We start from the raw sequence: 26630 nt of genomic DNA on the forward strand, positions 1-26630 counted from the left end.
TCTGTGTGGAGTCTGCACGTCCTCCCCCTGTGTACGTGGGTTTCCTCCGGGTGCTCCGGTTTCCTCCCACAGTCCAAAGATGTGCGGGTTAGGTGGATTGGCCATGCTAAATTGCCCGTAGTGTCCTAATAAAAGTAAGGTTAAGGGGGGGGTTGTTGGGTTACGGGTATAGGGTGGATACGTGGGTTTGAGTAGGCTGATCATGGCTCGGCACAACATTGAGGGCCGAAGGGCCTGTTCTGTGCTGTACTGTTCTATGTTCTATTACAAATATAAGAACGTTTAAAAATTGTTTGGGGGGGGGGGGGGGATGCTGTTTGGCATCATCTAATTGGGTAATGAGTCTTTTTATTTTACAATTGGTGTGGGAAGGAAATGGATGTGTTGGTTGGCTGATGGCTGGAGTGGGAGAGGGGGGCAAATCATGTGATGAAACCTCCAGGAATATGTTTAATCACATTTGGCAACCCTGTTATCTGCCCATGACTTTATTACTGTCTGTGGGACCTTATGTGATAGTTGACTGCTTTGTTTCCTATATTAAGACAGTAACTGCTTTGCAAGACATCTTGTGCCTCGATGGGGCACCTTTGAATGTTGCTGTCAGCAGTGCTGCAGTATCACAGAGTGAGTTGGTACTTCATAGCACAGTGGGCAGCACATTGGCACCACATCACCTGTACCATCACAGTGATATAGCTGCAGCCTGACTTACGGGAGACAAACCTGTCAGGTAGCTCTCAGACATCAGGTGAAACCTGGAGGCCTGGGTTTTCATTTGGTACTAATATAAACAAATCTGAAAATATTGATTGGCAAATGTAGCCTCTGTTGCAAATGTATCAGCGATACATTTTATAAAGGCCAAACTGATGCATACCTTCAATCCTTTTTTATAGCTGACAAAAAGGCACAGTCATCTTTTCAAAGTGGACGGGACCCTGACCCGGGACACAGAGGTGAAGCAAACACAAACCCCCTGTACCATACATTCACCCTCTGTTTAGAATGCATGTTCCAACATTTCCCTGCTTTTGAGGCTTACCTGGTTTGAATTGAATGTTGGTTGTGATTATGTTGTTCCTTTTAGTTGCCCTGCTCATTAGAATATATTGTAGTGCCATTCTCCCAAAGGTGACCTCCATGATGGCATTTAGATTTCTTACTTTCTTATTAATCTGCTAAAAATGTTTAATCCATGCAAAACTTATATAGACTTGATAATGAGGAAGATTGCATGCTAATATGCTCTTATTAAATGCATGCAGCAAGTGTGGTGGCTATAAAAAGATCTTTCTAATCCCTTAGCAAGCAGATAACCTTGTAATCCTTTTACATTGCCAGTCTAAAGACTGCACAAGCAACAGGTGAAACACAATAGCAGGAGGCTCAAAATCTCCGTGTTTCTTCTCTAATATCACTGTTTTCCAAAGCAGAGTATTACTGAGCCACATGACGCAGTAAATACTCTAACTTGATACTTAGTCTACATCGACTGAGCTAATTTCATTAGGACCATTTGCCACTCTGGATTAGGGAAAATAATACAGAGCAGATTTTCCCATTCCTGATCCCTTGCCATATATGTGTAAACATGCTTGTCTGACAATGTCTGGTGAAAAAAACATGACTAGGATCAGCTTTAGTGCCCTCTGCAGTTGAATAGCTTAATAATTGCTGTCAGTTCCCACATACACATGGTGAGCATTCAGTGAGCTGCAGGAGGAAACCCAGCAACAGTGGAGTCAAAACCCAGCAATAAATGAATACCCTCTGAGGGGAGGGAAGGAGAGTAGTGAAAAGGACAATTGATATATGAGCCGCTGCCCTGAACCACTGCAGACTATATATTGCAATGCACCCATAGTGCTGTTAGGGAGGGAGTTCCAGGATTGTGACTCAGCGGCAGTAAAGGAACACTGATATATTTTCAAGTCAGGATGGTGTGTGACTTGGAGGGGAACTTGCAGGGGATGGTGTTTATGTTGTTCATGCCCTTTACTGAAGAATGACAAGCAAACCTGAAATAATCAATTGATCGGCATTTGGAAAATATTTTAATTAAAAAATGTTGGGCTCTCAGTGCTGTGTTCTGCTGGTTTATGTAATCATGTGGATTTTCATATGGGACATTTGCAGTTGGCATATTGAAGAACCTTTTACCACATAGTGTATTGAAGGTGAAGAAACCTGTGGGACAGTAATGACACAATAATCTTTCTTTTGTGATATAAAGAGGAAGAAATACTTACATTTATAAAGCACTTTATATGACTACCAGATTCCACAAAGCATTTTACCGGCCATGAAATACTTTGGAAATGTAGTCATTGTTGCAGTTAGTAGGGTCATTTGAGAGGGTGGTAGTTCCTGTGGTTTTATCAGACTTCCGAGGCTGACATAAGTCTCCCATGCTCAGGGTTCTAAGCCATGGCCTTCAGGGGAACCAGCAATTTTTTAGTGATGATGGTGGAAGAGCTAGCAGCTTGAGGGACAATGGCTGCTTACAGGCAGAAGATCCTTCAGGAAGAGGATTTGTATTTCCTTTGAGCACACACAAGGAAGGCAATATAAAATCACCTTATGTATCTGTTTCTCCCGACACATTGCTGGTTACTCACTAAAGCTGAAGGTGGGAGGCTCATACAAGGAATTGAAAAGGGCAGAGATGAGCCATGAGACATGGAGAAATGAGCAAGAATCTTCCCTTAGGCAGACCCCCACTATACACTGTTGTGATGTTGGAAACGCAATACCCACTGTACGCTCAACAAAATCCCAACAACAGCCCTGAGATTGGGGTCAGGTAATTGTGGGATAAATATTGCCCATGATGACAGGGATCACTCTGCTGCACTTCTTCATGGGATCTTTTATATCCACCTGACCTGACAGGTGAAGTCTAGGTCTAACATCTCATCCAAAAACCAGCACCTCCCAACGGTGGAGAACTGGACTGTCAGCCATGGTTTTTGTGCCCAAATCCTGGACTGGAACTTGAATCCAGAACCTTGGAACACAGAGGAAAGATTGCTTTCAACTTAACCATGGTAGGTGTTGGTTAGTATACCGAGTGCAGTCACCGGCTTCATGTAGCTTTATGGGACATTTGGTGTCACCTCGGATGGTCGCCAGGATCTTCATTTAGCATCATGCTAAAAGATGGTACCTCAATAGAGGAGGATTCCCTTAGTACTGCACTGGAGTAGGGCTGGGAACCTCAATCTTCTGACTTGGATACAAAAGAACGACCAGTGAGGCAAGAAGTGGCTTCTTACAGGAAACAGTTATAAATGGGATTCTCTGGCATAAGCTATCGAAGAAGCATTATTCCAAAGTGCTTGGAAAGGGTATTATTCAAAAAGAGAACTCTTAAAGGACATGAAAGTGGTCAGAAGATTGGGATTACGTTTGGTCATGGAGAATGTAGAGAACACCTCTGGCGCAGGCTTGACCTGTTCCAGAACATTCTCAGATTCTATTTAACATGTTTTGCATTCTTCTTTGAAGAAATTACCTAGTTTTTAAAATAGCTTTTATTTTGAGAATTTTTACAAACTTGTCTTTAAAATAAATCAGTCTATACAAAACATTTAATCCTATAAAAAAACTGTGAAGGGTCATTTGGAAGAGATGCATAGACATAAAATGTGAAAGTTATTTTTTTAGAAGCACGTTGCGAGCACAGTGGGTTTTAAGAGACATTTGTACTTTCTCACTGGCAGGTACACCTATAATTATTTCACATCATTCATTTCAAGAGCCCAGAGAAGCAAAAAGGGCTAGACCAAAAGAATTTGAAAAATATCTTACAATTCCACGATATTTACCACGGGCAAATTTCAGCTTGGCAAGTGGCATTTTGGACAATTCAACATCAGCATCACGCAATGACGAGGAGTCAGAAAGCTCAACGGTAAGTATGTGTCTGTGTCTGAGTTTAATGTGGGTGTGTGACTGAGTTTAACGTGGGTATGTGAGACTATTTTAATGTGTGTGTGTGCGACTGTTTTAATGTGTGTGTGTGAGACTGTTTTAATGTGTGTGTGTGTGACTGTTGCGTGTGTGTGACTGTTGCATGTGTACGGTGCATGTGTGAGTAGGTTGCTACCAGGGTTGTCATGGTGACCTTAACTGGAAGATTTCATCTCCCTGGGGCTGAGCACCACACGCCGTAATTGGGGCTGAACAACACACGGAACATGTAAGCCAGGACAAAGCAATCTTTAACGTTTGGCTCCCCGTAACTTTAGATGTTCCCTCTTTAGTCTGTTATCTGTACCTAAAACATTGGTTAAAGTAAAAAAAAAGGCAGTTACGTTGACCCAAAGGCTGCTGGAATGAAGTGGAACATCTTCTTTACCAAGGATGAGATGCTAAATCTTTCTGTGCTTGCAAGCTTAAAGTTGGCTTTTCAGCAAACATTTTGAAGTTGCCTCATGGATTTTGTGATTCCTTTTGGTAATCCAGTGAGTATCTCAGCAAAATGCTATAATTTAATTATAATGGGTAGTTTAATGATGAGGCCAGTTTATTTGGACCTCTACCTATTGCTTGTTAAGCTCTTTGGGAATGTATTCGATATTTACTGGGTGTTGAATTAAATTAAGTAAATTAGTATTAAATCTATCTTTTTTTTGTGGATCCTAATATCAAAAATATTTGAACCATACCTACAGTTAGTTTTGAGCATACTGGGCGGCACAGTAACACAGCGGTTAGCACTATTGCTTCACAGCGCCAGGGTCCCAAGTTTGATTCCCGGCTTGGGTCACTGTCTGTGCGGAGTCTACATGTTCTCCCTGTGTCTCCATGGGTTTTCTCCGGGTGCTCCAGTTTCCTCCGACAAATCCCGAAAGACGTGCTGTTAGGTGAATTGGACATTCTGAATTTTCCCTCTGTGTACCCGAACAGGCACCGGAATGTGGCGACTAGGGACTTTTCGCAGTAACTTAATTACAGTGTTAATGTAAGCCCACTTGTGACAATAAAGATTATTTTAAAAATTACTGTAGAGGGTGATATTGGATTTGAGCGGGGACGAAAACAGGTGCAATTATTTTTGTCATCCTCTGAATCACACTCTTGGAATATTCAGTTCTGCTGAAATCAGTGTTACTAAATACTTGGGGTAACAGCATATCATTAATCCATCACTGGCCATTCTATGACCTGCCAATGCTTTCACCCGCCATGCGAAGGAAAACTGTTTATGGATTATAAAACTGTAATTTTAAGTTTCTAATCTAAAACCTAACCTGGCCATATAACAGATATTACGGTAACTAAAATACAATGCAAGAAAAATTATACATGTAAAATAAAGAGCAACATAAGCAAGACCATTTTTTTTCACAATATTAGTTTGTAACAGTTATAAAACAGTCTAGAAAACTTAATGCATTTTACCGTTTTTGCTTCTCCTTAGGTTATTAACAACTACTTTGAAGGCGATGAAGAGGGAGACACCAAAAATGGCTTGTATTTCAGTGATGGGAAGAGAAAGATAGACTATGTTTTGGTTTATCAAAACAGAAAGCACGCTTCTCTGTCAACCTCTCAATGTTCTGGAGCTCCTCTCCCAAACGGCACTGCAACAGATCCTCACAGGAGTAAAGCCCGCAAGCAGGCCTCAGAGCATCAGCAGGAGGTCGTGCTGGAGGTTGACAGCCCTCACGAATCTGTGGAGGAAGAATGGAGAGCCCGTCGAGAGGGGTTTGAGAAGAACGTCATGGAGAATGGGCTAGAAATAGAGAAAGACAAAGAGGTGAGAAAGCAAACTGTCTTAAACTCTGCGATTATTGCTCATTGCCTTGTGGTTCCCTTGCAAAAGACAACGTTGGAGTAGGTTTAACAGACAAGCAAATAATTAGGTGAAGATAAAGCTTCTTTGACCAAGCTTTTGCTCACCTGTGTAATGCCTTCTTTGACTGTTAGGTGTCAGTTGTCTGATCGTGCTACTGTGACGTGCATCCGGATGGTTTACTCTGTTAGCAGTGATGTATGGATGCAAATTGATGTTGTTGTTGGTGTGAAGATGTATCTTGTATTATATCATATCGGTCATTAAGATAAATAATTATATTTAAAGCAAACTGTCTGCCATTATTTCATCTCATCAGGTTTTAGTTTTACTTTTCCTTCCCTCCCTTTGATTTTTCCACGATGCCCGTCCTCCGCTTTGCTGATTAAGCAGTTCAATCTCAGTCATACCTTAAGCAACATCATTAATTGTATATTTTGAAATGAAATATTTAACTAAAGTCTGACAAATCATGTCATTCCATTTAATTCAATTTTTCGCACAGCGCGACTTCTGTAATACACATTGTGTTTTGTGAATTGAAAAATAAAACACGCTTTGGAACCTTTTCTTCTTGCATTCACCAGGACAGAATGAAAGAGTATCAATTGTAAAAGGAACAACAATTTGCATTACATGGGAAGAGATTGTCGATTGGTTGGCAAGTGGACCCTAAGTGGTCCAGGTTTTGTCATGGAAAATGCATCAGGGAACAGTTAACTGCCAAGCTTTTGTTTGAATTCCAACCAGACATGTTGCCTCTGATTGGCATTTTGATGGGCAATAAACCAGAGAGTAACTGCCTCCCAAGGTTTTGTTTAGTTGAAAACAATTGAATCCGTGGACATGCTGTCTTCTGTTTGCAAATGCAGGCCCTGTGTTTCAAAATATGTAGCTTCTAGGATGCATAAGTGAGCCATAATGCAGGCCTGTCTGATAATTTTAAATTGGTTGACAGTGTAATTCTTTAGCACAATCAGGATTGCTTAGCAAGTGGTGTCCAATCACAGAATCACTTCTAATGTTGAGCACTATGTCTTGAGCTTTGAAAGAATGAGCTGGTTGGATACGGTCAGTACTTTGCAGTTACGAACAATCAAAGGGACATGCTGTTTGATATGATCTGCCAGTCATTGCTCAGAATCCATTTAACTGGTTTGAATTTAGACAAAAGCTTGGCAGTTAACTGTCCCCCTGTGCATTCTCCATGGCAAAGTCTCTACCAATCAGAGTTCACCTGTCAATCAATTCGCACTCTCTTCTCATGCAATATATATAAATTGTTGTTCCCTTTATAATTGGTATTCTTGCGTATCTGTCCTGATGGGTGCCAATTTAGCTCAGTTGGCTAGACAGCTGGTTCATGATGCAGAGCGAAGTCTGCAGCATGTGTTCAATTCCTGCACTGGCTGAGGTTATTCATGAAGGCCCGCCCTGCACCTTCTCAACCTTGCCCCTCGCCTGATGTGTGGTGATCCTCAGGTTAAATCACCACCAATCAGCTCTTCCCCTCAAAAGTAAAAGCAGCCAGGGTCATCTTGCACCATGGTGACTTTACCTTTACCTGATGAGTGCAAGACTAAAAACTTCAACAGCATGTCTCTTTTTTTCAGTAAGAAGTCTTACAACACCAGGTTAAAGTCCAACAGGTTTGTTTCAAACACGAGCTTTCGGAGCACTGCTCCTTCCTCAGGTGAATGGAGAGGCTCCGAAAGCTCGTGTTTGAAACAAACCTGTTGGACTTTAGCCTGGTGTTGTAAGACTTCTTACTGTGCTCACCCCAGTCCAACGCCGGCATCTCCACATCTTTTTTTCAGCAATACTTAAGTTCAGAAAATCGTTTATCATACGATTTCTGTTTTAGATTTTACTTCAACTTATGTGACTATAATAGACTTACTTTTGTTTAATTTGTGTTGCAGTGAAATGGCCTATAAGTGAATTGAGTAACATGCCAGGTGTATGCAATATCCTTTGGACTATACAGCCTAACTCATAGAATCATAGCATTTACAGTGCAGATGGTGTCTGCCCATCGAGTCTGCATTGGCCCTTGAAAAGAGCACCCCGCTTAAGCCATGCCTCCACCCTATCCCCGTAACCCAGTAACCCCACCTAACTTTTTGCCCCAAGGGGCAATTTATCATGGCCAATCCACCTAACCTGCACATCTTTGGATAGTGGGAGGAAACCGGAGCACCCGGAGGAAACCCAGACACGGAGAGAAAGTGCAAAGTCCACACAGTCACCCAAGGCCGGAATTGAAACTGGGATCCTGGAGCTGTGAGGCAGCAGTGCTAACCACTGTGCCACCATGCTGCCCTTAATTGTTTAAAAACTTCCAATTGTATCAGTTCTCAATATTTTAGTTCCATCAAACCAAAACAAACACCAGTCATAAAAGCCAATAAAATAAAAGGTGAAATTACAACCAGAAGGGCTTTCAAAGTGAAAGGAACACTTAACACATCTTTCTGAAATTCCCCACTATTCAGTTTCAGTGACAACATTGACTCATTTGAGTTTAGTCAGACTTTCACAGCTGATTCCATTCATTAACAGAAAAACCAAGCATAGTTTACTTGATACTGTATATAAAAGATCCACTCTTATATTTAAAAGGAGAAAATGTTGTGTGGGTTTTCCATCCATCAGATTTTACAATAAATTGTAGAAATTACCCATTGATTCAATTGCCATGCCGCTTCTCCATTGCCTGCAAAGTATTTCTATGACAATTATACATCCATTCTCTTCCACAAGTTACAACTAAATCAGAGTCTGTCATTCTTTCAGGCAATGCAGTCCAGTTCGTATCAATCTGTTGCTTTAAAGGAAAATCGTACCTCTGGTTCCTTTACCAATTAGACCTGATTCCTATCGTTACCAACCCTCTTACCTGTGCAAACAATATTCTTTATTTACTCTATCAAAGCTCCAAATAATTTTGAACAGCCCTATTTAATCTCCCCATTGACCTTCCTGGCTCTATGGCGAGCAATCATACGTCACTGTTATTCCTGACATTTTGTTCTTCGTAAAAGAATGATTGTTTGAAGCGTCTGTAAATTGAAGTGAGTAACAAAAAGGTATTTAGGATAGTCATTTTGTAAATGCTCATTTACATTTGTTTTATTGAATATTTTTGATTAAATTAAGTTAAAAGCCTCAAAAGTAATTTTGTATCTCTGCAGTTTTCATAAAATTGAAAACAAATCTGCAGCATTATTTGGATCTATAATGCCCATTTGTTGTTCATAGACTAATAGGATCATAGAATCCCTACAATGCAGAAGGAGGTCATTTGGCCCATCGAGTCGACACCAACCCGGTGAAGGAGCACCCTTATTAGGCCCACACTGCATCCCATCTCTGTAACCCCATAACCCAATCTAACCTTTTGGACACTAAGTGGCAATTTATCATGGCCAATCCACCAAACCTGCACACCTTTGGACTGTGGGAGGAAACAGAGCACCTGGAGGAAACCCACATAAACATGAGGGAGAATGTGCAAACTCCACACAGTCACCCAAGGTTGTTATGCAATTTTATTTTATTTTGCATTTGTTAATTTTAAACCATTTCAAAGAAGGTTGAAACAAATTTCCCATTTTACAAACTGCTAAATAAATTGTTAATAAATTCCCAAATAAAAAGGCGAAACATCCTTCAAATGGTATTTGGTAATGATAAGATCAATTTTTATGTGCCTCATTATGAAGTTATTCAATGGAAAATCAAGGTTCATATGCATGCAGGTACGGGATTAGGTCATTTAGTCCCTCAAACCTCTTCTGCCGTTCAATGGGATGATGGCGAATCTGACTCCACATACTGGCCTTTTCTCTATATCCCTTCCTATGCTTCAATCTCAACGTTACAACTCATTCAGCAACCAGTGGAAAGGAATTCCAAACTTCTACCAGCTTTTGTATGAACAACCAAATTTCCATTTCCTAATTTCAATCCTGAAATGCCTGGCTCCAATTTCTCGGCATTTAAAAAAATTCTTTCACGGGATGTGGCCGTCGCTGGATAGACCAACATTTATTGCCCATCTCTAATTGCCTTTGAGAAGGTGGTGTTGAGCCCCCTTTTGAACCACTGGAGTCCATGTTGTGTAGGTACACCCACAGTGCTCTTAGGGAGGGAGCTCCAGGGTTTTGCCCCAGCGATAATAAAGGAACAGTGATTTAGTCCAAGTCAGGATAGTGAGTGACTTGGAGGGAAACCTGCAAGTGCTGTGTTCCCATGCATCTGCTGCCTTTGTCCGAGGTGACAGAGGTTGTGTGCTCATAAGGTGCTGTGGGAGGGGCCTTGATGAATTGCTGCAGTACATCTTGTAGATGGTGCACACTGTGTATGGAGGGAATTAATGTCGAAGGTGGTGGATGGGGTGCCAATGGGCTGCTTTGCCCTGGATGATATTGCGCTTCTTGAGTGTAGTTGGAGATGCACTCATCTAGGCATGTGGAGAATATTCCATTACACTCCTGACTTGTGCCTTGTACATGGTGAACTGGCTTTGGAGAGTCAGGAGGTGAGTTACTTGCTGTAGAATATACATCCTCTGACCTGCTCTTGTAGCCACAGTATTTATATGTCTCATCCAGTTGAGTTTCTGGTCAACGGTAACCTCTAGGATGTTGATAGTGGGGGATTCAGTGACAGTAATGTCAGTTAATGCCAAGGGGAGATGGTTGGATTCTCTCTTGTTGGAGATAACCTTGACTGGCACTTGTGTTGTGCGAATATTAGTTGCCACTTATCAGCCTGAGCATCAATATATTCCAGATCTCGCTGCATATGAGCATGAACTCCTTCAGTATTTAAAGTGTTGTGAATGGTGTTGAAATTGTGTAATCATCAGTGAACATCCCCACTCCTGACCTTATCATGGCGGGAAAGTCAATGAAGAAGCAGCCTAGATTGGGCCTTGGAGATTACATTGTTCGAAACTTCCAAGCAGTGAACAAAGAACAAAGAACAAAGAAAGGTACAGCACAGGAACAGGACCTTCGGCCCTCCTATCCTGTGCCGACCATGCTGCCCGTCTAAACTAAAATCTTCAACACTTCTGGGGTTCGTATCCCTCTTCCCATCCCATTCATGTATTTGTCAAGATGCCCCTTAAATGTCACTATCGTCCCTGCTTCCACCACCTCCTCCGGCAGCAAGTTCCAGGCACCCACTACCCTCTGTGTAAAAAACTTGCCTCGTACATCTCCTCTAAACCTTGCCCTTTGCACCTTAAACCTATGCCCCCTAGTAATTGACCCCTCTACCCTGGGAAAAAGTATCTGACTATCCACTCTGTCTATACCCCTCATAATTTTGTAGACCTGTATCAGGTCGCCCCTCAACCTCCGTCGTTCCAGTGAGAACAAACTGAGTTTATTCAATGTCTCCTCATAGCTAATGCCCTCCATACCAGGCAACATCCTGGTAAATCTCTTCTGCATCATCTCTAAAGCCTCCACATCCTTCTGGTAGTGTGGCGACCAGAACTGAACACTATACTCCAAATGTGGAAGTAGTTTCCCCTATCTACCCTAACAATTCTGTTCAATATCTTGAAAACTGTGATAAAATCATCTGTTTACCTTCTGAATTCCAAGGTATTGAACCTTAGTTTCTGTAATCGCTCCTTATAATAGAACCCTTTAAGTCAAGGTATCATTCTAGTAGATCTATGCTGTATCTCCTGGAAGGCCAATATATCCTTCCTAAAGTGTGGTGCCCAGAATTTCTCACAGTACCCCAGATGTGCTCTAACCAGAGGTTTGTATGGTTCTAACATAACTTCTACCTCACCTAGTATTCTAGATATATAAAAGCTAGCATTTCATTAGACATTTTGATTATTTTCTGCACCTGTTCTTCGCATTTTAGTGTTTTATATACCTGGACCGTCAAGTCTCTTTTGATTCCATTGTTATTGGTTTTTCAATATTGAGAAAGTACTCTGTTCAATTCCTTTTTAGGTCTAAAAACCTCACATTTACCTACATTGAAATCAATTTGCCAGTTTTTCCCATTCACTTAATCTACTGTCTGTACTTTTATTCTTCCATCTACACTAATTACAATCCCACCTTTCTTAAAGCACCAGCAAACCTAGATATGTATTTTTAAAATTCTATCATCTAAGTCGTTAACAAAAATAGTGAATAGTTGAGGCCCTATCACAAATCTTTGCAGGATGCTGTTCATCACTTCCTGCAAATTAGAGTAGCTTCCCATTATCCCTACACTCTGTCTCCTGACACTCAACCAATTGCCTAACCACAGGTCAATAGTTTCCCTTCAATTCCATGAGTTTCACTTTAACTATCAGCCTCTTATGAGTGACTTTATCAAAGGCCTTCTGGAAATCCATATGAATAACATCGATAGTTGTTTCCCTGTTCACTATTTAGTTGCCTCTTCAAAGATTTCAATCAGGTTCAACAGGCATGAATGACACTTTACAAATCCCCATTGGCTCTCTTTGATCTGCTGAACAATTTTGGTTACTCGTTCCTTAATTATAAACTCTTAGAACATCCCGCCAAGAGACGTTACACTAATTATTATATAGTTCCCTGATTTCCCTCTTTATCCTTTCTTAAATATTGGAGTGGCGTAAACAATTTTCCAATCTATAGTAATGGTCCTATAGGAACAATCTGTAGGAATATTCAATCTATAGGAATCTTGAGAGAACTTGAGGATTTAGTTAGGACATTTAATATGTTCTCACCTCTTGTGATGGAAATTTTCTACTCTCAGGGATTTTGTCAAACTTTAATGCCATTACTGACTTAATTACTGTTATTTTGCTTACATTAATTTTGGTGAGTTCCTGTTCCTGATTCAATACTACCTTCCTCTGAATGTAAGTGTAAGTCATGATCCCAAAACAGAGCAACACAAGATGGTAAAAATAGGTGCAGAGAATTGTAACTGAATCCAGTTTTCCAATAGGGAGAATGTGCAATATGCATTATACTCTATGCTCAATAATGTGACATGTGCTCCCAACATACAATGTTGAAGTAGCTATTTCCCTCCAATTATTTCTATATCTACTTCATGAAATCAAATGGAGTTGCATTGAATTCATAGGCTCACTTTTTAAAATATGTTATTTAGGTATGACTGCTTTTTACTCATACAGGTCAGGACTCACATGTTGTCAGGTGAAAGTATTGCTTCTTAAAAGTAGATTCAAGGCTTATAAATGCTCTGCTTTACTGAAAAACGTTTGATGATAATATCACTGAATTATTCTTTAATTACTTCCCATTACTTCAAAGTAGCTATTCATACGGGGGTTTAGTTCCACCAGTAGATGCGACTCCTTTGTACCTCAATCAAATAGCCATTGTAGATGTGGGGTGCCAGAATATTCACAGTAGAACCCAGTCCTACACTCACCTGCTCCCCTATCCGGCGGGGCGGGAGGTCCCGGCGGGATGGAGTGGCGTGAACCACTCCGGCGTCGGGCCGCCCCAAAGGTGCAGATTCCTCCGCACCTTTAGGGACTAGGCCCGCACATTTAGGGTTGGTGCCCTACCGGCTGGTGTGGAAGGCCTTTGTCGCCATGCCAGCCGGGGCCTAAGTGACTCCGCCGGCCGGCGGGAGTCTGCGCATGCGCGGGAGCATCAGCGGCTGCTGACGTCATCCCCGCGCATGCGCAGGGGGGGGGTCACCTACTCGTTGTCCATCGCGGAGGCCTATACAACCGACGTGTAGGAAAAGAGTGCCCCCATGGCACAGGCCCGCCCATGGATCGGTGGGCCCCGACTGCCGGCCAGGCCACCGTGGGGGCACCTCCTGGGGCCAGATCGCCCCGCGTCCCCCCCCCCCCCCCCCCCCAGGACCCCGGTAAGGGACCTGGTTCAATCTACGCTGGCGGGACCGGCATAGAAGCAGCATGACTTCGGCCCATTGCGGGTCAGAGAATCGCCGGGGGGGGCGCCAACTGGCGCGGCGCGATTCCAGCGGGGGGGCGGAGAATCCCGATCTCTATGAACTCCCACTTGATGTAGGTGTCACCGGAAAATTATGAGAACAGGAACCCAGTCTGATTTCTTTTTCCCTGCCCAACCCCAAAATGTTTCTTCCATTTTCCGAACCGTGAATGTTAAGACCATTCGTAGAACTTCCCTTGGGTTTGGCAAACATAGTGGAATTGTACAATGGGCCAATTCCTGGCCCACACACTTCAGACTGTACTATGGAGGTACTCTGCATGGACTGTACTCAGAGGGCAGCGAGGCTATATGGGTAGAGGTCAGGAATAAGAAGGGTGCAGTCACAATGTTGGGAGTTTACTACAGGCCTCCCAATAGCCAGCGGGAGATAGAGGAGCAGATAGGTGGACAGATTTTGGAAACGAGTAAAAACAACAGGGTTGTTGAGGTGGGAGATTTCAACTTCCCCAATATTGACTGGGACTCACTTCGTGCTAGGGGCGTAGACGGGGCAGAGTTTGTAAGCAGCATCCAGGAGGGCTTCTCAAACAATATGTAGACAGTCCAACTAGGGAAGGGGCTGTACTGGACCTGGTATTGGGGAATGAGCCCGGCCAGGTGGTAGAAGTTTCAATAGGGGAGCATTTCGGGAACAGTGACCACAATTCAGTAAGTTTTAAAGTGCTGGTGGACAAGGATAAGAGTGGTACTCAGTTCAATGTGCTAAACTGGGGGAAGGCTAATTATAACAATATTAGGCGGGAACTGAAGAACCTAGATTGGGGGTGGATGTTTCAGGGTAAATCAACATCTGACATGTGGGAGGCTTTCAAATGTCAGTTGCAAGGACTGGCATGTTCCTGTACGGAAGAAGGATAAATACGGCAAATTTCGGGAACCTTGGACAACGAGAGATATTGTAGGCCTCGTCAAAAAGAAAAGGGAGGCATTTGTCAGGGCTATAAGGCTGTGTGGAATATAAGGAAAGTAGGAAGGAACTTAAGCAAGGAGTCAGGAGGGCTAGAAGGGGTCACGAAAAGTCATTGGCAAATAGAGTTACGGAAAATCCCAAGGCTTTTTACACGTACATAAAAAGCATGAGGGTAGCCAAGTAAATGGTTGGCCCACTGAAGGATAGGCAAGGGAATCTATGTGTGGAGCCAGAGGAAATGGGCGAGGTACTAAATGAATACTTTGCATCAGTATTCACCAAAGAGAAGGAATTGGTGGATGTTGAGTCTGGAGAAGGGTGTGTAGATAGCCTGGGTCACATTGAGATCCAAAAAGACGAGGTGTTGGGCGTCTTAAAAAATATTAAGGTAGATAAGTCCCCAGGGCCTGATTTTGTTTAAGAAGGGCAGCAAGGATAATCCAGGTAACTACAGGCCGGTGAGCCTTATGTCAGTGGGAGGGAAATTACAGGAGAGAATTCTTCGAGACAGGATCTACTCCCATTTGGAAGCAAATGGACGTATTAGTGAGAGGCAGCATAGTTTTGTGAAGGGGAGGTCGTGTCTCACTAACTTGATAGAGTTTTTCGAAGAGGTCACAAAGATGATTGATGCAGGTAGGGCAGTGGATGTTGTCTATATGGACTTCAGTAAGGCCTTTGACAAGGTCCCTCATGGTAGACTGGACAAAAGGTGAAGTCACATGAGATCAGGGGCGAGCTGGCAAGGTGGATACAGAACTGGCTAGGTCATAGAAGGCAGAGAGTGGCTAATCGCTGGCTTTGAAGGCAGACCAAGGCAAGATAGCAGCATGGTTCGATTCCCGTAACAGCCTCCCCGAACAGGCGCCGGAATGTGGCGACTAGGGACTTTTCACAGTAACTTCATTTGAAGCCTACTCGTGACAATAAGCGATTTTCATTTCATTTCAATGGAAGGGTGCTTTTCTAATTGGAGGGCTGTGAATAGTGGTGTTCCGCAGGGATCAGTGCTGGGACCTTTGCTGCTCATAGTATAAATGATATGGATGAAGATGTAACTGATCTGATTAGTAAGTTTGCAGACGACACAAAGGTTGATGGAATTGCGGATAGTGATGAGGACTGTCAGAGGATACAGCAGGATTTAGATCGTTTGGAGACTTGGGCGGAGAGATGGCAGATGGAGTTTAATCCGGACAAATGTGAGGTAATGCATTTTGGAAAGTCTAATGCAGGTAGGGAATATACAGTGAATGGTAGAACCCTCAAGAGTATTGAAAGTCAGAGAGATCTATGTGTACAGGTCCACAGGTCACTGAAAGGGGCAACACAGGTGGAGAAGGTAGTCAAGAAGGCATATGGCATGCTTGCCTTCATTGGCCGGGGCATTGAGTATAAGAATTGGCAAGTCATGTTGCAGCTGTATAGAACCTTAGTTAGGCCACACTTGGAGTATAGTGTTCAATTCTGGTCGCCACACTACCAGAAGGATGTGGAGGCTTTAGAGAGGGTGCAGAAGAGATTTACCAGGATGTTGCCTGGTATGGAGGGCATTAGCTATGAGGAGCGGTTGAATAAACTCGGTTTGTTCTCACTGGAACGACGGAGGTTGAGGGGCAACCTGATAGAGGTCTACAAAATTGAGGGGCATAGACAGAGTGGATAGTCAGAGGCTTTTCCCCAGGGTAGAGGGGTCAATTACTAGGGCATATAGGTTTAAGGTGCGAGGGGCAAGGTTTAGAGGAGATGTACGAGGCAAGTTTTTTACACAGAGGGTAGTGGGTGCCTGGAACCTGCTGCCGGAGGAGGTGGTAGAAGCAGGGACGATAGTGACATTTAAGGGGCATCTTGCCAAATACATGAATAGGATGGGAATAGAGGGATACGGACACAGGAAGTGTAGAAGATTTTAGTTTAGTCGGGCAGCATGGTCGGCACGGGTTTGGAGGGCCGAAGGGCCTGTTCTTGTGCTGTACTTTTCTTTGTTCTTTGATCTTTGTAGAACCTGTTTGAGGGAATAGGTAGCAGAATACTTATTTGCTAATAAAAATGAAAAACAGAATTAAAAATAGATTAACAGTTGGAAAAATAATGAGTTAAAACACTGAATTACTTTGGATTAAGACATTGGATTTATAGAAAATTCAGTACTCTGATTACAGTATAATGGGAGGCAGTAACACAATGCTAGTGTTGATATTAAACCCTCCTGCAACAAGCAGGATAAAGTTGGGGAGGTAAACATTAAAAATAAAGAATGTGTCTCCAACATTTGCATTCTTTCCTTTGGCGGAAGGTTGTGAACCATTCAAGTGCGCTATTTTGAGTTGTGGGACGCTTCATAAGATTGAGATGATCTATGTTATTTTGGGGAGGGGATTATGGTGGTTTTCGGTTAAGAAAGCTCTGTGTGTGTGTGTGTGTGCGCACCCATGGTTAATTAAACTGGGGAAGGTTAATGGAGATAGCTTGTCTGTGAGAGCTGAGGGATAAAAGGGTAAGGTGTTCTCTTCCTGCATTTGTTATGAGAGGCTCTGATGAGGTTGGATTTACAAAAAATAGATTGCGGTTAAAATGTGCATTAGGAGAATAGGTAGGGGCTTGTTTTTTCGGCTGTTCAATTTCAAAGGGAGCTTAGAAGTGACAACGGACTTTTACATATCGCAAGGTTTTCAAAATAAACAGGGGAAGCTTTTTAAACTCATTGGCCTGGAAGTGGAGGAAATCGGAAAACATGTAAATATTTTCTGTTTTCGAAAAGTTGAGTGCTTGAGGACAATGTAACCTGAGATGATAGGGGACAACAATATATAAGGAAAGAAGTTGAGCTGAGTTACTTATGCTGTGTGGGTGAGATATCTTGATACTGGCTCAGTGCTGGGAGAAGGTGTCAAATCTGAAACAGCCATCCAGTTAAGATAGAAAAATCTTTGGCTGGAATTGTCTAGCAGCAACCCCCCCCCCACCACCAAGGTGAGTTCTCCCACAGTAGAGGTGACTCTCCATTGGCAGCCAGCGGGATGTTCTGGTCCCACCAAAGTCAGCGGCATACCACCACCAGGGAACCCATGGTGGGTGTCGACTTGGTTGGGATCAGAAGATCCTGTTGGTGGGAAGATTGAGATGATTCTGAACTTTCTTGGATTTCCACAGCAGAGTGGAAGATTTTGTGAAGTGATGTAGTACACCTTTACTGAAGTGACAAAGTTTTTTGCCTTGTATAATCTTACTGGATTTTTATGGTTAGAAATCTATAAAGGAATTATTATTACACGTGGTTTACTATTGTGTTCTGACCAAGTGGATTTTTTTTAGGGATGTTTTGGGAGACTATTTTAACTGTGTAACTTTAATCTTAGATTAAATTTCTTCTTGTTTATAAATCTTTTCATTTTTAAAATCCTTAAGGTGTACTGAAGTTCTGTGCTTCTGAGATCAGTAGCTGTTCCTCCTCATTATCAAAAGACAAAAAAAGATCATGATCAGTCAGCGGTATCCCTATGGGAGCACAGTTGCTCAGCAAATAACATCTGCTGTGGTTATAACAATATATAAACTAGGTTTACCCAGTGCATTTCAGAACCTGCTTTAAGTTTAACAGATGCTGACTGGGGTTCTCAGGGTTCTGGAAACCTGGGAGTGAAATAGAAACAGAAGCAGCCAGTTGCACTCCTTGTGGGTCAGGAAGATTAGGAGTGTTCCCTCTGACTCCCCGAGCAAACATTTGGTTTCCTGAATGACAATTGCGGCCTCCCTTCACTGCTGCAATTGGCTGACCCCCACCTATGTACACCCAATCCTTGACTGCTAGTTGTCTGCCCTCATGATCAATCAGCTACCTCAACTCTGCAAACCCCAACCTTTCTCTCCCAGTTTCTAATTCTGACTCCCCTAACCACACCATAGTCTGATCTTTCTGGACTGCTTGGGAGAGTCCTCCACGATCCTTGGCTGTGACCTCCTGCCATTGGTTTTCCGACCTGGAAGTTGGCCAGTATATCAATTTGGCCTGATGCTGGGCAGGAAATAAAATACATCAGTGATAACTAAATTTGGCTGAACCTTTCTGTCCTTAGGATTTCAGCACCTGCACCCTGCTATTGTGCTCCACTATTCCCTTCAGGCCTTACTGTAAACACTTGGGGATGATGAGCTTCACAGATTCATCCTATTATTGTGATACTGAACTAACTTAGCGGCCATCCAATCACACCAGTGTATATGCCTTCTCTAATAGGGTGTGCCCCATACATCTTCCCCCTCCTTCCTGATGCCCCCCAACTCCCAAACCAGAAAAAAAACTCTTCTCCGGGCTCCTGACCATGTGAACTTTAGCAGATTTAACAGGGTGAATAGCGACATTGTGGGACATGAAGATACCATCACTAACACTGAGACTACCCTGTTCTAGTTAAAACAATTCAGATTGACACATGATGCAAAATTTCCGCGAAATGACACAAGGATTTTTATCTCAATTTGCGGCGTCCCTAGACTGGTCTGCTTCAACATCGCAGATCATTTTTTTAAGGTCTAATTAGCAATTCTACAAAAACTAAATGCTGCTGAAACTGGATTGAGAAATGTGACTGTGCTGCTAACTAATCCACCAACTGTTACATATGATTAATATAAACAGGCTGGGTTAATGATTAGATTCCAGGAGGACTCTTTATCGCTTCATCCCTGACAGCAGCTAGAGATAATTATTCCCTCCCTGTCAACAAATATCATGCAATATTTTTGTCACTGAATATACATGGATTCGTATTGTTAGACACAAAGAGGTGAATTTTCCAGCTACCCTGTGGTGGGCTTTGCTGCAGCAGAGTTGACTGCCGGTGGGGTTCTTCTCATCCTGCCAAAGTCCCTGTGGGAAGGCCTAGAGAATTCCACTCATAGGATGACAGAATGGTTACAGCACAGAAGGCGGACATTTGGCCTGTGATGTCTATGCTGACATTCTGCAAGAGCTACTCTGCTAGCCTCACTTATCCTTTTCCTTGCAAGTCCTGCAATTTGTTTTTTTCTCTCAGCAGGCTTATCCAATTCCATGTTGGAAGTCAGTATTGAATCTCCTCCACCACAACGTCAGGCAGTGCACTCCACCTCCTAACCAATCGCTTCACAAGTCGGTGTCCTCTTTGCAACCCTTTCACCAATGGCTACAGTTTCGCTCAGTCTTTCCAGTCTGGACTCCTCATGATTTTGAAAGCGTCAACTAAATCTCCTCTCAATCTTCTTTTCCCTCAAGGGAAACAGCCCTGGCTTCTCCAAACTATCCACATAACTGATATCCCTCATCCCTGGATCTGTTGTCGTGAATTTTTTCTACACCCTCTCTAATGCTTTCGCATCCACCTGAAATGTGGTGCCCAGAACTGGATGCAATATTCCAGCTGAGGCTGAATCAGTGTTTTAAAAGCATCCTCATAACTTTCATGGTTTGGTATTCCATGCCTCTTTCCAAAGCCCAGAGCCAAATGCCATTCAACCTGTCTGGCCACCTTCAATAATTTGTGCACCTATGTCCCAGGTGTTTGAGATTCCGTACTCCTTTTAGCAGTTTATAATGAAACATCAGATCATAGAACATAGAACACAGTGCAGAAGGAGGCCATTCAGCCCATCGGGTCTGCACCGACCCACTTAAGCCCTCACCTCCACCCTATCCCCATAACCCAATAACCCATCCTAACCTTTTTTGGTCACTAAGGGCAATTTATCATGGCCAATCCACCTAACCTGCACATCTTTGGACTGTGGGAGGAAGCCGGAGCACCCGGAGGAAACCCACGCAGACACGGGAGAACCTGCAGACTCCGCACAGACAGTTACCCAACAGGGAATCGAACCTGGGATCCTGACACTGTGAAGCCACAATGGTATCCATTGTGCTACCGTGCTGCCCTATTTTATATGTCCTGCTACTTATAGACTGTTGTGTTCCATGGGTGGCACTGTGGCACAGTGGTTAGCACCAGATACCCGGGTCCGATTCCGACCTTGGGTCACTCTCCGTGCAGAGTTTGCACATTCCGGGTCTGCGTGGGTTTCCCCCTGTTGCTCCCGCTTCCTCCCACAGTCCAAAGATGTGCAAGTTAGGTGGATTGGTCGTGCCAACTTGCCTCTTAGTGTCCAAAGATGTGTGGATTACTTTAGGGGGTTGCAGAGATAGGGCGGGGAGTGGGCTGAGGTAGGGTGCTGTTCGCAGACTTGATGTGCTGATGGCCTCCTTCTGCAATGTCGGTATTCATTGGGATAAATGCACATAACTTAATTTTTTTTAAAGAATACTCAAAACCCAGCTTGCTCAACAACGCTGAAGTTAGAAAAGCAAACTGCATATTTTGACTACCATGTAGAAATGTTGGGCGCGATTCTCCACCCCCCACGCCGGGTGGGGGAATAGCGGGAGGGCCTCCCGACATTTTTCACGCCCTCCCGCTATTCTCCCCCCCCCACGCCTGACCCAAGCCACGAATCGCCGCTCGCCATTTTTTACGGTGAGCGGCGATTCTCCGAGGCCAATGGGCCGAGCGGCCGGCCCTTCACGCCCGTTTCACCACGGCAGCAAACACACCTGCTACTGCCGTCGTGAAACGGGTGCCAGATGCCCGTTTGGGGCATCTAGAGGCCCGATTGGCATGGGAGCACCACGACTGTGCTCGGGAGGGGACAGGCCCGGCGATCAAAACAGACGCACTCTATCCCCTCCGCCGCCCGGCAAGATCAAGCCGCCACGTCTTGCCGGGCGGCTGAGGAGAAAGACGCCAACTGCGCATGCGTGGGTTGGCGTTGTTCAACCTGTGCATGCGCGGCTGACGTCATCGGCCGCGTCAGCCGGCGTGATGCTTGGCATGCGGCCTTGATGACCGTTGTCAAGGCCGCGCCGCCGTGACGCACGGGGTCGCGCTCCTAGCTCCGCCCTGGGGGGAGAATCGGCCCCAGAAGTGGACGTGAAGGCTGCCATGGGTCACGGCCTGTCCCACGGCAGCCTTTACGATTCTCCGCATTTGCGGAGAATCGCGCCCAACCTTTTTAAAAAATAAATTTAGAGTACCCAATTCATTTCTTCCAATTAAGGGGCAATTTAACATGTTCAATCCACTTACCCTGCACATCTTTCGGTTGTGGGGGTGAAACCCATGCAAACACGAGGAGAATATGCAAACTCCACACGGACAGTGACCCAGAGCCGGGATCGAATCTGGGACCTCGGCGCCGTGAGGCAGCAGGGCTAACCGACTACGCCACCATGCTGCCCTAGAGATGTTACCATTTTAATATCATACAAGCATTAGACAAGCCTAAGTAACTTACTAAGATTCTGGGGTAATCTCTGGTAATGGCTTCACACCCATATTTTCTGGTCTTGTCCTGAAAGTCTATCCTCTGCCCCTTCTATTAGGCATGAACACTAAACCTTGTATGCACAGTGGATCGATCTAACTCGATTCTGCACTTTCTCTCCGTGTCTGCGTGCGTTTCCTCCGGGTACTCCGGTTTCCTCCCATAGTCCAAAGATGCACAGGTTGGGTAGATTGGCCATGCTAAATTGCCCCTTAATGTTCAAAAGGTTAGGTGGGGTTACTGGGTTGTGAGGGTAGAGTGGGGGAGTGGGCTTATGTAGGGTGCTCTTTCCAAGGGCAGATGCAGACTTGACGTGCTGAATGGCTTCCTTCTGCACTGTGCATTCTATGATTCTGTGTGATTTGGAGGGGAACTTGGAGGTGATGGCATTCCTGCTCCATTTTATTCCAGGTTGTAGAGATCATGGGTTTAAAGGGTGTTGCGAAAGTCAGCTTTGTGATTTGAAGCAGTTGTGTAAATATTAGAGAATGTAGTCACCGATATTGGTGTTGGAGGGTATGGATGCTCAAGTTGGTAAATGGGGTGCTGATCAAATGGACTGTTTCAACTTGTATATTATTGAGCTTCTTGATGTTGTTGTTGTGGCCGTATCTATCCAGGTGAATGCAGGGTATTCCATTACACTTTTAAATTGTGCATTGTCCATAGTGGAGAGGCTTTAGGGTGGCAAGATACAGGCCAGTCTCTGCAGAATACCTAACAAGTCTCGTAGCCACAGCATTTATTGCAGTTTTGGTGGGCTGCTATGTCTTTCACTCTTTAGAAAGGTTTGCGGGTTGAGGAGGAATATGGGTCAAAAGGTGTACCTCTTTGCCATACAAGGACTCAAACATGAAGAGGACACAGCAAGGATGCAGAGAGCTACTGAGAGCTTGGAGACAAACTCACAAGAGACATTTTCACCGCAGCACAGTGGCACAGTGCTTAGCACTGCTGCCTCACAGTGCCAGGGACTCGGGTTCAATTCCGGCCTTGGCTGACTGCAGGTTAGGTGAGATGACAGGGATAGGATGGGGATAAGGTGTTCTTTCAGAAGATCAGTGCAGACTCGATGGGCCGAATGGCCCCCTTCTGCACTGCACTGATTCCAATACTGATCATTGGATAGCTACACAATATGCAATAAATGGGCCACTCTATTGAATTTAAATGCACGAAGCAGGTTTATCAGCTCATCAGATAAATGATAATAATAATCTTTATTATTGTCACAAGTAGGCTCACATTAACACTGCAATAAGGTTACCTTGAAAATCCCTTAGTCGCCACATTCTGTTCCCTGTGCGGGTACACTGAGGGAGAATTCAGGATGTCCAATTCACATAACAAGCACGTCTTTCTGAACTTGTGGGAGGAAACCGGCGCACCCGGAGGAAACCCACGGGGAGAATATGTAGACTCCGCACAGACAGTGATTCCAGCCGGAATCGAGCCTGGGACTCTGGTGCTGTGAAGCAACTGTGCTAACCACTGTGAGAAAAAATAACCATTGATACTCCATCAATAAAGGGAAAATGCAGCACACAAAAGCTCATAGTGCACAATGGAAACATTTATCCACAAAATTCACTAAGAATCTACACTTCTGAAATGCCTGCTTTTACTATATTTTTCAGTCAATAACTTTACCCAAAAGGGCAAAGTAAAGATGACAATACATAAAGAGTTATTTTGTGAGGTGCTGTTACCCGCATACAGACTTGCTAGCAAGAGGCATGGTGAGAAAATCAGCTGCCTTCTATACACCACCATCCCTCTGATTTCAGTCATGTAGCTACTTCTTATCCAAGTCTGTGATTAAGTCTCTGTTTTGAGAAAGGTTTTGCAGCAAAGTTCATCAGCCTTCTTCGGCACATGTTAAGCCCCTCCCTGCAGAATAGTCTAAGCATCAGATGTGTTGGTGCAGCGTCCCGTTATTTGCTTAATGAGGCGCTTGGTTTGTATATGTCTATTATTGTATCTGTTCCCTGCTGGGACATGGAAGTTATGCAGAGGAGTCTCTGACAACAACTGTACTACATAGCCCATATCTCTGAGGAACCAGCAACCCATTCTTTCTTCTGCTTCATAGATCTATGTTTGAGTGTCTCAGAATGGAAGTATCATTTGTACATTAACATGCATGGTATTCTGTTTGGAGTAATAAACTCTTTGAAGTCAATTACTAGGAAAACACATTGCACAGACCACCTTGGTGGGAAGAGGTCCACATAACTGGAATGAAATATTTGAAAATCTGGATATAACATTGCCAACACAAAGAGCCACACAAACACATCCTATCATAACCCCAGTTTATGTCAACTTTGCCTGATTTGATGTGCCTAGCTTTCTGTCACTCTCTCTCTGTTTTGTTGTGTGGTTGGGATGTAGACAAGACGTTTTGGTGATTGTGTACTCTCCTAAAGTATGTTCCTCGAACCTGTAGAGGGGCTGATTTAGCTCACTAGGGGCTGGTTTAGCTCACTGTGCTAAATCACTGGCTTTTAAAGCAGACCAAGCAGGCTAGCAGCACGGTTCGATTCCCGTACCAGCCGCCCCGGACAGGCGCAGGAATGTGGCGACTAGGGGCTTTTCACAGTAACTTCATTGAAGCCTACTCGTGACAATAAGCGATTTTCATTTCATTTTCATTTCAAAACCATTACTCTTTATTTACAGCATTATTTACACATTTAGACTGCTACACAAGGATAGCTTCTCCTCCTTCCAGCTCTCTCTTACTTCTCAGTCATATGATCTGACATCTTTATTGCATTAGTATCATGCCCACATCTGATGTTAATCCTTTATTCTACATTTTCCCACAAGGTCTTTATCGTTACTATATTTACACCCTCTTCCATTTCCCGCAAAGTGTCAGACTTCACAGGATTAGTTTCTGAGGTGCTTAAACCAACCTCATTGGCTTTCGTCTGAACTGTTTGATTCTAAGTGGCATTTTCACAATTCCTTTCATGTTCAGAAGGGTGACTCTGAAGTCAAAAGGGCAGATTAATAGGGTGGTGAAAAAGGCATATGGGTTACTGGCTTTTATCAATCGGGGCATAGATTACAAAAGCAGGGAGGTCATGTCGGAATTGTATCGAACTTTGGTGAGGCCACAGCTGGAGTACTGTGTGCAATTCTGGTCACCACATTATAGGAGGAGTGCAGAGACGATTCACCAGAATGTTTCCTGAGATAGAACATTTAAGTTATAAAGAGTGGTTCAATAGGTTTGGAGCAGTGGAGACTGAGGGTTAACCTGATTGAGGTGCACAAGATAATGAGGGGCATGGACAAGGTGAGCAGCTGTTAAAGGGTCAGTCATGAGGGGATACAAGTTCAAAGAGAGCGGAGTGAGGTTTAGGGGGATTTGAGGGAAAACATTTTTACCCAGAGAGTGGTGACATTCTGGAATGCACTGCCTGGGAGTCTGGTAGAGACGGGATGCCTCACATCCTTTAAAAAGTGCCTGGATGAGTACTTGGCACACCATAACATTCAAGGCTGGCAAGGGGATTTGGTGGACAGATCAAGGCCTTTCACGCATCAGTGCAGACTCGATGGGCCAAATGGCCTCTTCTGCGACGTAGTATTATATGATTGTGGTACTAGTGGCTGATGGTCTGTTTCGATTTTGAAACGCAACCCCATAACATAGGTTGAAAATTTCTCTTACGGCCACATTGCTGCCAGTACCTTTCTATCGCGGTGTATCGTTCTGTTTTGTGGCGTATCATTGTCCTGTTTCTAGAAGCATAGTAGACTGGCATACGCTTGATATCTCTCTGAACTTGAAATAAAATGCCCCCAGCCCCCCATCTGCTCCCACCATGGTCGGTAGTTCTGGGTCACAATGTGCCAATATTTCAGAAGAGATTAAACAGAAGAGATTAAACATTGATTAATCCTTTCAAAAGCATTTTACTGGACCACATTTCTACACATTTGATCTTGACTCAACGGCTGTATCAAGGGCTCAATGACCTCTGCTAAACCTGGTAGGAACTTGTTTACTTGGTTGACCATCCCAAGGAATCTTTGAAGTGTAACGAGAGATATTTTTATTTTTAATACTTTGTGGGTCTATTTTGTTTTTCTCTGAAGCAGGCCTGTGGGTCTGTGTGTGGATGAAACAGATTTAATTAAACTTAAGACTAATTGTCTGCGCGGATCAGGACATAAAAGGAGTGTAGGCTCTGAAGGCACGTATTTTCCTGAAGGAAAATGGATTTCCGTAAGTAAATAAGCATTGAGTAGAAATTTGAGTTGGGAGACAGAGAAAGGTTTGGATTTGCAGTTGTTAAATTTCAATGGAAAGTAAAATTCTGTACAACTTGGAAATGGTCATAAGCTAATGCACTGCTGCCTCACAGCGCCAGGGACCTTAGTTCAATTCCAGCCTTGGGTGACTATGTGGAGTTTACACCCCCTCTCTGTGTGGGTTTCCTCCAGGTACTCTAGTTTCTTCCCACTGTCCAAAGCTGTGCTGGTTGGGTGGGGTTATGGAGATAGTGCAGGGGAGTGGGCCTAGGTGGAGTGCTCTTTCAGAGGGTCAGTGCAGACTTGATGGGAA

The 26630-nt window shown here is 43.8% G+C and overlaps 1 protein-coding gene across 4 annotated transcripts in view; it reads left to right on the forward strand.

Annotated features, from left to right (window-relative positions):
• LOC119973322 (anoctamin-2-like) overlaps window positions 1–26630 on the forward strand; it is a 168881-nt gene that overhangs the window by 2671 nt on the left and 139580 nt on the right. For 3 of the 4 annotated variants that reach the window (XM_038811193.1, XM_038811194.1, XM_038811192.1), the window contains exons 2-4: window positions 900–959; window positions 3726–3916; window positions 5429–5767. In XM_038811193.1, the coding sequence (XP_038667121.1) occupies window positions 900–959; window positions 3726–3916; window positions 5429–5767 (590 nt within the window). The remainder of the gene's footprint in view (window positions 1–899; window positions 960–3725; window positions 3917–5428; window positions 5768–26630) is intronic. The other variant, XM_038811195.1, reaches the window with a different exon arrangement.

Source organism: Scyliorhinus canicula, chromosome 11 (genome assembly GCF_902713615.1).
Source record: "Scyliorhinus canicula chromosome 11, sScyCan1.1, whole genome shotgun sequence".
Taxonomy (NCBI): domain Eukaryota; kingdom Metazoa; phylum Chordata; class Chondrichthyes; order Carcharhiniformes; family Scyliorhinidae; genus Scyliorhinus; species Scyliorhinus canicula.